Below are 13,769 nucleotides of genomic sequence, written 5' to 3'. Positions count from 1 at the left end.
CAGAGTGAGAAACTAGTGATGTCCTGTGGGCGCAGATGTGCTGCAGTCATTTAAAGCAAGGGCCTCTACACTTCCTATTCATTTTTTAATCCTATAGCCCTAAGAAAACATTGTTTTAATCTTCTCTTCTGACACAATGGTGACTGTTCTCTAATTTTTCTCAGTCTTTTTTCACAAGACTTTCACAAGAGGTTTTTGTTGAAGTTCCTTGGTTATTTAAAAATAACATCCTATTACAGCAGTGGTATAGCCACAACTGATATTCTATCAAATTCTGAACAACAAAAACTAACAATATTTCAGAATAAATAAAGTATTAATACTTTGTTCTCTAATTTTCATCTCCAATGTATACAGTACAGATTTAGGACTGACAGAATCAATAATCAAAAGGCAAAAGGCAAAAGCTGCAGCAACTGCAGAGTTTAGTGGAATTGTGTGTCCAAGTGCCATCTCTCATATTCACTAATCATTTTTTTAGAAACCACTGTTATTATTAGCCATATAAATGTACAAACTCATTATCATTCTGAGATGTTTGCCCCCCAGGCAAACTGCATGAGGAGGGCTGTGCAGGTGTTCATAGGCGTCTATATTCTCCACTCTACATTGTTTTCAGTAGTCTTTTCCTTGAATGAATATTTCTGCTGGCTACTGGAGTTACTTTAATATCTGTTGCTCTTTACCTCAACACAGTGCTCGATACAGTATATTAAGACCATGATGTCTGACAGCGATGAAGACTAAATATTTCCAAGGCCCTTTCTGACTCACAAAGTGCTTTTATTCATCAGCAGAATCATCCCATATGATTCTTTTAATGAAGTGACAAGTGTTGAACTTCTACCCTCAGAGTTGTTTTGAGCACATCAGATACAGAACCCACATGAAAGAGATGAACACGTCACCAGTGACGCCCGCAAAGTCAGCCTTACTTCCCAGAATACCTGATCCAGGAATGCTGTGTCATAGTGCAGGGAATCAGAAGTAGGTAGGAGGGAGGACGGAGTAAGAATGACTTCTTAGAAAATACACTAACATACAGTAATGAATACACTACTCAATCACTTTTATGCAAATTTCCCCCAAATTAGAAATTTACAATCCGTACAACCCATTCTGACTCTCTATATCCTTTGACCTTCGATTCAGATGAGGCAAAAGAAAAAGAAAGAAACCTCCCACTCACCTGCCTTGGTCACTAGAACAAGAAAGCTTGTGTAAATGGACGTCAACGCCACTAAAAATGCCTTTCTAGTGTCGTAGAGCCTTTTGATTCACCAATAAACAAAATGAAATGATGAAATGGAAGGCAAGGGGTTGCGCTGGATTGAGATGTGGGCTGTGATGGGATCGTGACTGGCTAAGAAATACCCTGATTAATAGGATCAACGCACTGGAAAACGAGCTGCCTTTCATGCTGTAGAGCTAAAACTGACCTCAGCATGCTCAAGAATTATAATAGTCTAGTAATGCGTGTTGATCTAGAAATCCATCTGCCAGGGATTTAAAGGGGACATATTATGCTCATTTTCAGGTTAATACGTATTTTGGGTTTCTACTAGAACATTTTGTAATTTTTTGTTTAAACTACAGTTTCTGAATATAGGCTGTGTGCATTTCTCTGTGGACTGAGAGTTTGAGCACCTTAACTGACTTTATAATGTGTAACAGCTGATTGTTTCCTGCAACAAGCTCCAGCACAAAACTCAGTCCCTCCATCTCTTTTCTTTCTCTCTTTCCTTTGAAGTAAAGCTGCCTTCAAGTGAGGTCAGAAATTTGAGATCATAACGGCGATATTGACGGAAGACAATAACTGTGATATGAAAACTCTACTCGTGCTACATTAGGGGGTTAAAGTAAACAAACGGACCATTTAAATGACACTCCCACGACCAGACAACCCTGCGGCAATTTGTCAAGTGAGTGTGAGTGAATTGAGCCTTACCTGCATCAATGCAGTTCAGGTACACATTCAAATTCACAAAATCCTATCAAAAGAAAGTGGTTTAATGCCAAAGAAATTCAAATATAAGTTGTATTTTCCATCAGTTTCAGCTACTGTGAGATCTACTGTATCTAACATTCTCACAACAAAGGTTTCAACTTCCTTTATAGTGAGTAGTTCTCAGAGAGTTGCTACCCAGAAGTTCAACCAGACCCTGAAGCATTAACAGTCTATGTATGATTTATGTCAGTGTAGTGGGTTGTAGATCAGCCCGGTCATGCCATCACCTGGACTGTGTTTCCATCAGCTTTGAGAATCGACAAGGCAACACCTGGCCCTCTAACTCAACTCCGCTGGGGAGACAAACTGAGGATATTGATGCTAGCCAGTCCACTTGTTTGAGAGTGAGAGTGAGAGTGAGAGTGAGAGTGAGAGTGAGAGAGAGAGAGAGAGAGAGAGAGAGAGAGAGAGAGTGTGTGTGTGTGTGTGTGTGTGTGCGTGTGCGTGTGCGTGTGTGTGTGTGTGTGTGTGTGTGTGTGTGTGTGTGTGTGTGTGTGTGTGTGTGTGTGTGTGTGTGTGTGTGTGTGTGTGTGTGTGTGTGTGTGTGTGTGTGTGTGTGTGTGTGTGTGTGTGTGTGTGTGTGTGTGTGTGTGCGCGTGCGCGTGTGAATACAAGTCTGTGCTTTTATATTCAGGTGTGTGCATGCATTTGTGCACATATCGCTCCCTCTCTCTCTCTGCTTTTCATGCAGACTAATCAAAGATGAAGTGTCCACATGTGCACTCAAAACATCTGGTTCTGCGTCGCATGCAGGAACTTGGCCTTTCTTTCCACTGCTATCACTTACAGGCAGAGAGGGGGGGGGGTATCTCATACACACACGGGCGCACACACATACGATTCATTTTCTTTCTGTCTTCTTGCCTGAATATTAGAAAGCAAAATAGATTAAATTCTTTATTGGCGCCTTATGGGGAAATTTGATAAACTCAGGTATTTGGATACTATGTGAGAGAGGTTCTTATTCACTAAATGATACAGTACATCTCTTATTACTGCCAAATAAATAATTATCCTTAAAGGAATGCAACTTAGCCAAGCTAACACCCTTAATGAGCAGGTCTCATTTTGTCTGCCCTTGTCTAGAAAAGACTTTGGGCTTAATTAGGCCAGTGATTATTGTCATGACTCGATTATTAGCCTTTTAACACAAAAAGACGAATAACTAGCTGTATCTCCTCACTGTCCCTCTGTCCTCCCTTCTATCTACCTTTCTCTGTCCCTAATCTTCTCTCTGGCTCTGTCTGTCTTGATCGCTCTTGTTTTCTCAGTTGCAGCCTCTCATTCAGATGTCTGTTCCAATGTAACTGTAGATTAGTGTATATCACTTTGCGTCAGTTACACATTACACCACACAGATCTGGAGTTGCCTTTCTTTTTCCGTCAGTCAGACGACAACACTGACGGTCTCTCCCTTCCCCCAGGCTCTGCAGGAAAAGGTGGAAAGTCTACAGAGGCAGCTGCACTGCTCAGAGAAGAAGCTGCTCAGCAAAGAGATCGAGACTGAAGAGAAGGTAATAGTCACTCTATTTCTCTCCATCTCTCGCTATCTCTTTTTCGTGCTCGTCAGGCATTCACAAGAGAAGCGATATGTCTCTTACTGAAACTCATTTGCTCCTAACCATTACATTTGCGTCACTCTCACTGCCCTCAGCCTTTTCGTCATACTTGTTTTTGTTTCTTGCCAGCGCAAAACTTCTCTCTTACTTCTTCTTATTAATCATGCTTTGTTTTTTGGAATAGAATCTCTTTACTGACCCCTTCAACCTCCATCACCTGGTGTCCCTGGCCCCTCACCCCTCCGTTGCCATCCTTACTAGACCCTCCAGGGGGCCACAAAAGACAAAAATGGATTCCCTCCTTTCTGCCGTCCCCTAATCACTCTACCATCTCGTTCTCCTGTTCAGAGCCGCGGATGTGCCCCCTCGCACATTTCCCAAATTCCTTGAGATTTGGCTCCAAGAGCCAGCGCCTAGGGCCAGGAATGCCACCACCGCCTGTGTTCAGAGGGAAGCCTCTGTGTGCACACACACACTCCCCATTGCTCTCCAGAATGCCCTGTAATCAGGCTCTGTTTTGACCTTGACACACACACAGAAGAAAGCACTAATGACTACACTCACACAGGAGGCTCTTCTTTGTACCCTGGTATGTACACCAAAGGCATTCATCCTCTTGTGTCCCCTCTGATCCTCCCACTGACCCCTGTACACACTTCACACACTCGTCACACACCTCAGTGTCTGGCCGTCATAAATCTGCAAGAAGAGGTCAGTGGTTTTTAGGAGCCGTTGGTCAGTGACCTAGTCCCAGAGGCGCTGCAAGTTGTTTCCTATAACTTAAGAGGAGCTGACCCCTGAACCTGCATGCTGTAATGTCAGATCATTTTTATCTGGACAAGAGATAGGGTTACTGTTTTTCAGCTTTGCATTTATGTGTTTTGGAAGTGCTATTTACTGTGTGATCCATCACTGAAGACACAATTGATGTGTTTTTGTACAGCAGAAGTGTTAAAAGGAAAGAACCTGCTCTCTCTGGCATTTCTTTCTCAAGGTGATGATGGAGTAAAGAGTAAATCGTTTCATGTTTCTAAAAGTCAAATGCATTGTCAGGTTCCCTAGCAACAACTATGGCATATTGTTTACATATGTTAACCACTTGTGGATATGAAGCAAGTGACACAAAGTCAGAGAAAACAATATTTTTCGGGATCATTTTCAGCATCTTGCACATAGTCAGTGGCTGCCTGTGTTATTAGTGAAGGTGTTTAATACATATAAAGTGGTTAACCATAAAGTATCCTTCAGGTAGAAGACATTGAATCTTATTAATATTGCTTTGAAGATGCTTACACATAATCTAATTTCCACTGTGTTCAACTGAGCAGTTTCATAACATGTTGTTTAAAAACAAAAAAATTGTGGATTCCATTTTTATTAATGTTTTCAGTTCATTTTATTATTTATGCTATTATTTACTGCATTAAATCACTCAAAACCCACTTATTGCTTGTAATCTATAGAGCTTAGTCTGTTTTGATACTGGCGCCAGTAAGAAACACAGATTTGGTACTGATACCAAAAATGTATTTTCCTGATATAAAATGAGCAACATTATGATTTAACTCAGGCAATATGTCAAAGCAAGGAACGGGTGAATGTGATTAAGCGTTTGGTACCAATTTTATGTACTTGACGGTTCTTAATTCTCTGCCACAAAAACACATTGCACTAATTTATCGCAGATTGTTTTGCTGTGACAAAGTTGTCAGCAAATACACAAACAGGAAGTGTGCCACAGTGGGATAAGAATGAAGGAATCTCCCCGCATTAGCCAAACTTAAAAGCGATGCATCAACAGATACGACAGCTGTGGCATTTCCTGAAGGGTGAGATCTGAAGTTTATAATAACAGCTTTTATTAAGGTGCAGCAACTAATGTTTCATTGTAAAACATGTATTTATCAGAGTAACAAGGCGATATAGACATTTGATATGCCTGCGCCAAGCTTATCACTCTCTCTCAAAGAATGGACAAGTTCTTGGCATTACTTACATCAAATTTCTTCGAAAAGTGAGCCCTTTCTATCCAGCGCTTTTCATTATCCATGTCCTCCATGTGAATGTGGGAAATGAACTCCAATTGGTGGTCTTTTTTTAATTTGCTCTTTGCAGTAATAGATGTTTTAGAAGCACATCTACTCACAAAAAAACTCACTTGTAGTAAAGTTACCAATATTGGTTGCTTTTGATTATGCTGATGTGGCTGCTTGCTTCCCTCGTTCACATCCACAGAGAGACGCAAGGATGGAGGAGCCAAAACTGCCAAAAGAGAAATGCTTGGTTCCATAGAATCAGTCTTGAGTAATATCAATTACTTATGGCGTGCTGCCTAGCTGTTTGTCTGTGATGTGGAGGTGCAGCATTTATGCGTCACGCCACTTTTGTCCTTGAGGAGCATTTAAGGGATTGGAAGATCCTCCATGATGGGGGGAATGATTTCCAGGTCATGGGAGGAGAGTGCACATGAGGAAGCATAAGTTAATATAAAAAGCACCCTTTTCCATCTCCTGTCATTGCAGCGTTACTCTTTCCCATTGAAACGGTTCCGTGTGTGTGTCTGTGACTGAATAATATATTTAGGCTGAGTTCCAAATTGTATATTGTTCTTTTTACTTTTGGTATGTACCAGCTGCCCTTGCAGAATAGGTGCTGTTGCATGCAGTATGCATACAATTGGGACCCTGTCACTCATATATGCAGCACAAAAGATTGTAGGTAAGAATAGCAAGAAAAGCATGCTGGCTTGCCCACTGCAAAATGCAGTGGATGGATGCAGTAGGACATCCTGGTATTTTGGGCACATGGCATTTGACATACTATGCATTTGGACATACTTGATCTTTTTTTGGCATACTAAATAGTATGGTAGTATGGATATTGGAATGTAGGGTTACTCTTGCGTCCTACTTTGCTCTCTGCTAAGGTCAAGTGTGTGTGTTTGATTGTTCATGATGCAGGTAAATAGGAAAACGGCTTTTCTACTGTATTTATGTTGTATTTAGTTTGTGTGTGACTGTTTGCATTAGTTGCATCATATGTGCACCCACAATGTTGTGTGCACACCCTTTCATTGTTTCTTGTGTATGATGATAATAATAAACCTCCACTCTCAGTCTCCTCATGCTGATGTTGCCCTAGTTTATCTGCCAAGACTTGTCTTTGTAATCCGATCCCTTACATTCAAAAACAGCCTTTCAGCCCAGACTTCACACAGATGTTGCTTGCCTTACACTTGCAGGGCCCTCAAAGGCTCCCCCAATCTAAAATGGCGGATCAGCAGCTCTCTGTGTGGTTCAATTCTCCTTGAAGAGGAGCAGTATGTTGAAAAGTACAGCTCTTTGTATAAATACATAATGATAGAGTGGGCACGGTGAACTGTACAAGTTTTCGAGATGTGTTCTCCTGCAACTTGGGAGCTCAGTTAAATATAAAATAAATAATTTCTGTAGTTGTTTTCAGCATTGATGCAGGAGTTGAACTTAAGTTCTGTAGGTGTAGTCGTTTTCCTGTGTGCTGTTTTTGTTGAGGCACATTGCATCAGCAGCTACCAATCCATTCCATAGTTTGAACAACTTCAATAAGATCTGTATCCACTTTTAATCTACTCCTGCCTTTTTCTCTCTTTTTCACTTTTGTGAAGCGGTTTCCTTTTTTTCCCTCTCGCAGCAAAGCATTTTGGAATTCAAATCGCTCCTTGTTGAACTGTGAGTGCCAACTCAGTGGATGTGGAGGTGCAAACTTTGTGAGTGGCGTCATTTTTGTTGTACCCCCTTGTTCCTGACAAGGTTTTTGTCACTTTGGAACAAGGGGGTATATCAAAAATGTCTTTCCAGCAGCTAAACACCCCCTCCCACCCCCCAACCTGTCCCACGCAAGCCTACACACACACACACACACACACACACACCTACTTCATTAGCATACATCAAGCTTCCGAATGATGTGACAAACTTCATTTGAATGTTGAAAGTGTTGAGGGCGTGTTTCGTTCTGCTGGCAGCTGTCAAAAACCACGCCATGCGACGGTACCAAATGCAAGGGAAAGTCAAAACCACAATATAAAGACTATATATAGATGAAATGTTGTCATTTTAAGATGACTGGGAGGGGGGAAACGACTGCTGCTCCTAGCAGTCTTCAAAACTAGAAAATCACGCTTCATCAGGAACAAACAAAATCTCATTTTAAAAGCGCTGCAGAGATGAAACCTGATTTTTCTCCTGAAAGTCAAAGCCCCTTTTCATTGCTTTGGGAAATAGTGGCACGCTTCTCTTTTCCCGTATTCCTTCCTCTCTTTCTTTACTGCTCACTCATCCAGAGTCCATCAATGACCAAAACCTCACAGATGGTTTGATCAACAGTATTGTTCAAAGGCATCTGTCCTAATGGTGAGGAGGCTTTTTTCCGTCACATGCCTCCTGCCACCTGTCAGAAAAACAAACATGCCTTTGCTTTTCAAAAGATGTTGAAAGAGGAGAAAAATGTGTGTTTGCGTGAAGAAAAATCGAGATGTGAGAGGAAGGACTTTGGAAAAGGCGAGGGGATACAAAGCTGAAGGAACAAGTCAGACATCTTTGGGGAGTTTGAGAGAAATTCTTCTGTTTTGAATTTGAACACCATTGAGAGATAGAGTTAAGTCAGAAATTTGAATTAGTACTTTACCTATCCTTGTCTGCTTTTTTCTGTATCTGTAAGCCAAGAATACGTTTCCACAACAGAGATGTTGTTATAAAAAGGCTGCTGCCTCCACCCACACACATTGCATAGTAAGCTATGGCTAAGCTTTAGCTAGACATTCTGTGGAAAGATGTGACTGCAAATGCTTTGGTCTGCTACTGTGCAGCAAGAGCAGAAATCTGTACCACCTTCGGGTTAACGTAGATGCACAGCAAATGTACATGCAGTATGTATATATGATGCAATATTACAAAAGTAATGCTTATTTTATAAGAGCAATACAACTTTTCAATACAAGTGTAAAGAAATAATGATAAGCAAGGTTTTTGGTCTCCCACCAACAGCCACAGCAGCCATTCGGTGCAGTTGACCACAAAGTCACTGCGATGGATGCCAGATATAAAACCTTAAGCCTCTTTCCCACTGGACAAAAAACCCACTTCACACCTACTAACATCTGGCTTTTGTCTTTAGTGGAAAAGGTTACAATATGAATTCATCTCCCAAACAAATGACTCTGCAGTAGTCGCAGATATTTATCGGCTCTACCTCCTATAGGCAGTGACGGAAACAAGCTCATTTTTGGCGCATGCTGTTTTCTACTGTTTTCTGGCGTGTTCGTGACATTGAACGTGTTACACCACAAGAAAAAAAAAACATAAAGGCATACTCGTCAAATGGCAATGAGTAAGGGGTCTATCGTCTATTTTTTCAGCAGGTTTTCCAATGTCCCAAACATATTTATACACACTCATTTTGGTGGGAAAGGGGTTATTTCTGTATCACATTAGTTTTATTTAGGGCTTCCCTCTGTCATTGCTACAAAAACAAACATTCACAACACCTCACAAGTACACAGTCGTCCCTGTTGCTCCCTGTGAGTCCCAGTGAATACGCCGTTGTAGCCTTGCCCATTCTAATGTATGGGAAGAAAAATGGAGACAGCATTGCCACAAAGGAGCTTGTAATTTAGGCAGAGCGGATCTCTCATTGCTGTGGTGACTGTACCATACATGAACCAAGAATGCAAAACTAAGGAGCGTGGCTTTTGAAGAATCTAGACTTATATTCAGAGTGGTTGGTAAGGGATGTGTTTATTCAACCATTGTTTATTGCTTTGGTCTGAGGTAGTGGAGTGTGTTTTGTCTTGGCTTGCCATTTTGTTATGACTACAGAATCTGCTATAGATAGATAGACTGCACTCCCGTAGCTTCAGCTGATTTTTTAACTCCCGGGCATTTAAATTAAAGCTTCTGAAACCCGTTTTCTTTTCGCCACTTGTTTTAAAAGGTCACTCTCAAATTATCCTTGACTTCATTCTCACACAGAGAAAAATACATATTTCTGTAAACCTTCAAATGAATAGGACATAAGGAGTCTGAAAAAATTGGCAAAGTTGTGGCAGTCTAATCTAATCTACTGCACACTGTGCTGAGACAAAGTGAGCTGCTTCATGTTGGGATCATTTATACTGGGGTTGCTTTGAAGTGCTTCCCAATCCCTTTCATTGTGCCCAGGAAGATTAATTAGCCAAAGCCAGAACAATCAGTTAAATCCACAACAGGAAAATTATTTTAGGAAAACCAATCTTTTTTCCTCCCCCTCACCTCATTCATGCTCTCCTCGCATGAAAGACCGGACTGATGAGAGGAGAGGTAGGGAGCGATGGGATGCTCAGACTCTCCCCTGGTTACACCTTGAAATATGTGGGTGAAAACTGTTGCTTTTCACAGCCCCCGTTGATTCCTCCAGCTCTGTTAAACCATTCATCAAGCTCTGAATTAATTGATTCTGCAACTCTTTTCAAAACGCTGTAAATGCTTTTACAGAACTGTAAAAGCTCTGTGTTTGTGCATATGTGTGTGTCCATTCATGTGTGTTTGTGGGTAAAAGGGGGGGTTGCGCTAACCAAACCCTTTTCAACTTCTATAATCAGACTCTGGTTTAGTGGAGTGTAATTTAGCCCCAGACGGACTTCCTCCAGTCCTCCCCAGTGGAGCTAGCTAGCTAGCTGTTGAGCTGCTGCTGCGTTTGATGTGTTCTGCCCTCCACCACGGCCCTGTGCTCTTCCAAACCCAGCTGTGTCAGGCCCATAAATGCATTGTGTCAGATCTGGCTATAGTCATCAGCAGCCGGTAGGGGGTGTTGTGCAGAGCCAGTCATGCCGGTTGGTGGACCCCCTGTGGAGATGTGAAGGGGCTGTGAAGAGCGAGGGAATACTATGAATAAAGAGGGGATACCCACTGTCTGTAAGTGTGTGTGCGTGTGCGCACTGTGTCTGGAAGTGCGTGAATGGCATGTTTATATGAATGGGTAGCAGAAGCACTTATTCAGCCAGATTTAGTCGCTTATTATTCATTTGGTTGTGTTTGTCTTTAATTGTGTCAATGTTTTTTTTATCCAAATATACTGACAAAATGAAATAATACAAATGAAGACGACACATTTATTGTCCCATATTATGCTCATGTTCAGGTTCAGACATTGTATAGTTGTGACATCACAACCTCATAGAAGTCCTCACTGCTTATTTAAAGGCACAGTTTCTAAAGGCCTACTCACACTGTCCTTTTGACCGCGTCCAAAACCGTTTTTTCAGCTAAAGCCTAGTACCTTTAAGCAGTGTGAGTGCACCCGCTCCGCGCTCAACTGCGGCCAGCGGACCGTCCACGGCCCGCTTGAAAGAGGTGGGCTTTAGCGGAGCCGTTTGCACATGTACGAGCACGAGCGTGCGCACGTGTACGAGCACGAGCCCTACGGCAGTAGCGTTACGTGCGCCTGTTCGGACATGTAAATAGAAGGACGGACCATGCGCGGACATTTAACAACAACAACAATGGCGGTGAAAGGTTGACGTTGGTGTGATGCGGAGGTGGAGTGTTTACTGCAGATCGGTCGGATGAAAATATTCAAAAACAGTCGACAAGACGCACAAAAACTCCGAGGTCTGTGGAAAGATTTGTAAACAAAGCCACACACACGCGATCAATGCGTGTGACGTGTTACGGCGTGATGGCGTATGGACAGCAAGAAGCATTGGCCGGCCCTGGCAGTGTGAGTACTAACGGGGCTGGGGCGCGGGGGGGAGAGGGAGGGGGGACAAGTACCCTAAAGTCCGGGTCGTGGTCCGGGAGGACAGTGTGAGTAGGCTGTAAATACGGGCTGTGTGCATTTCTCTGTGGATTGTGTTTGGATACTTTCACATGGACATGGAAATGTCACTTTTTACAATATGGGATCTTTAAAATGTTTTAGCTAGACTCATTTTTTTTTTTATGGGACCTTAAATGTCTTTGCCTTTGCTTATGTGCGTGTATGTGTCTATAATGCATAGGTATTAATTTAATAATTCGATAACTAACAGCTAATTATCATCACTAATCATTGTTTGTTCAGGCTTTCCTTCAAAGTTAACCGACACTGTTTGGCTGCCCTGCCTCTGTTGTCTCAGGTGACTGTAGTGCGCCAGGAGTACGAGGAGAAGATCAAAGGATTGATGCCAGCAGAGCTCAGACAGGAACTGGAGGACACCATCACTTCTCTCAAAGCTCAGGTATGAGCTGACTGTTTGCCAGATATGGATCAGATACAGGCAGGACCGGAACAAACATGCTGACATATTCAATCTGGTTGCATTAGTTTCAGAAAAGTTAAATATTGTCTGGGTGCTCAGGTTCTCATTTCCAACCTGTAAAACATTCCTCTTTCATTAATCCATACCCATTTAAACACAATATACTGTATATTGGACATATTGCCATTGTAAAGTTCATCAGGCTCTTTTAAAGTTGATGTATATCCTTAGTCTTTCACTTTCCCTTACTAGTAATCAATCAGAGCTATCATAACATGCTGCAAACATTACCCGCACATCCTGTATGAATATGCATTTGATTAGTCATGATTGCTGTCGCTTTGGACCTTGCCAATCCATTTTATAAAGATCCATCATCCATCAGATCACACCTTGCATAACCACATTCATGTAGGCACACTTTTCCTCTGTGCCATGTTTTCTACTAATATCATTGGGCCCACTTGGACACTGAATATAAATAAAGGGCTTTCACTTCCTCAGCTTTTACATTGTTAACTAAAAAGAGGGATTTCTGTAATGATGATGGAACCATGCAGTACATGTTTTTGTAAAAGGGGCTCATCATAAACCCCTGCCTTGTTCAAATAGGTCTACCAAGATCCCATTTCAGTGGGCAGACCACAACTCTGTTATTGGATACGTTCATAAGATGTAATTCATGACCAGAGTGGTCTCCCCTCTCATTGACGACGTCTTGGGCTTTGCACATTAAAGTGCATTATTTTTACATGGTGAAAAAAAAAGGTGGGGGAGAGTTTTTGTGTCTCTGGAGGCATCCGACCACATTTCGTTGGGGTTTTGCATAATACTTCACCACTGTGAAGTGCCAAATGAAATGCTAGAACTTTCCTGAGGTCTCCCCCACAGAAAGGAATGTACCCTCGGCTCCAGTACGGTAGTCCCAGAACAATACGGATTCTTTCGGAGACGTGATTATTCTGCCAGGCTCTAGATGCCGTGTAAATGTAGATGGGGTTTATTTTCACTTCAGCCAAAGACACTTCATAAATAAACTCACACTTTGTAGCCAAACAAACGAATGGCGCTGCCTCCCTCTCGCAGCGTCCTAACCTCAACTAACCTGGTTCATAATCTTCCCTCTGTCCCCATGTGCCTTAACCCCACTGCCCTAATCTTCTGACCCCCAACCCCTGCTGTCCTGACCCTGGACTCCAACAACCAAGCCTTTCTTCCACTTAGCAAACCCCCTCTATCCAAAAGCACAATTGACCCAGAGCCATCATACCTTCTCCACTTCTAGTTTCTATAATATGATGCTTTGGTTTCCTACTTCCCTCATTCTGCTAAAACAACTAATCAGAGTAATTTTTTTAAGATAACTGGGCCAACTTTTGCATTGTCTGTTTGTGTTGCAGATTAACTTCCTTCAGAAGAGAGCCTCTTTGCTACAGGAAGACCTGGATGCCTGCCGCAGCAGGAGGTAAGCATGATTGTTTAGATTGTATAGAAACATGTGCATACGTGCCTGTACATAGTTCATGTGAAGCAATGCATGTAGTATGTGCTTTATTTTTACACTAGTTTACCTAAGTTTGTGACTATAGTAAAGTATGAACATCCAAAATTACTCATCCGCAGAAAACGCACTATTAATGGTGCAGTTACATTCAAAGACTTGTCTTTGACTCTGACAGCCTCCGGTCTTGAGGGCTTTGATTTGCCTCCTATCCATCATACTGTAAGAGCCATTTATGTCTTTATGAAAAGCAACAACTCTTAGGACTGTCACTCACGCATATCACAGTAAATAGCCAGTCATTTCGCTGTACTCTACCTCACACCTTAAAGTGACAGAGACGTTTAAAATCTCAAAGTCAGTATAGTCAATCAAATTCCATGATGGTATTCTTTATTATCAATGTATTATAATGTTGGTTTAATAATTTAATATTGGAATAAACCA

General features: G+C 41.9%; 1 protein-coding gene across 1 annotated transcript in view; it reads left to right on the top strand.

The window, feature by feature from the left end:
- Nucleotides 1–13,290, top strand: part of cep112 (centrosomal protein 112) — a gene marked incomplete at both ends in the record, with an annotated part of 99,215 nt that extends 85,925 nt beyond the window's left edge. The window contains 3 exons of the mRNA XM_083931855.1: nucleotides 3,433–3,522; nucleotides 11,699–11,800; nucleotides 13,222–13,290. Coding sequence (XP_083787981.1) covers nucleotides 3,433–3,522; nucleotides 11,699–11,800; nucleotides 13,222–13,290 — 261 coding nt within the window. The remainder of the gene's footprint in view (nucleotides 1–3,432; nucleotides 3,523–11,698; nucleotides 11,801–13,221) is intronic.
- Between the last annotated feature and the right edge of the window lie 479 nt (nucleotides 13,291–13,769).

This window comes from Echiichthys vipera (assembly GCF_963691815.1).
Source record: "Echiichthys vipera genome assembly, chromosome: 17".
NCBI classification, from domain to species: Eukaryota; Metazoa; Chordata; class Actinopteri; order Perciformes; family Trachinidae; genus Echiichthys; species Echiichthys vipera.
The sequence above is the reverse complement of the archived record's forward strand: the minus strand, read 5'-3'. Positions and strand labels throughout refer to the sequence as shown.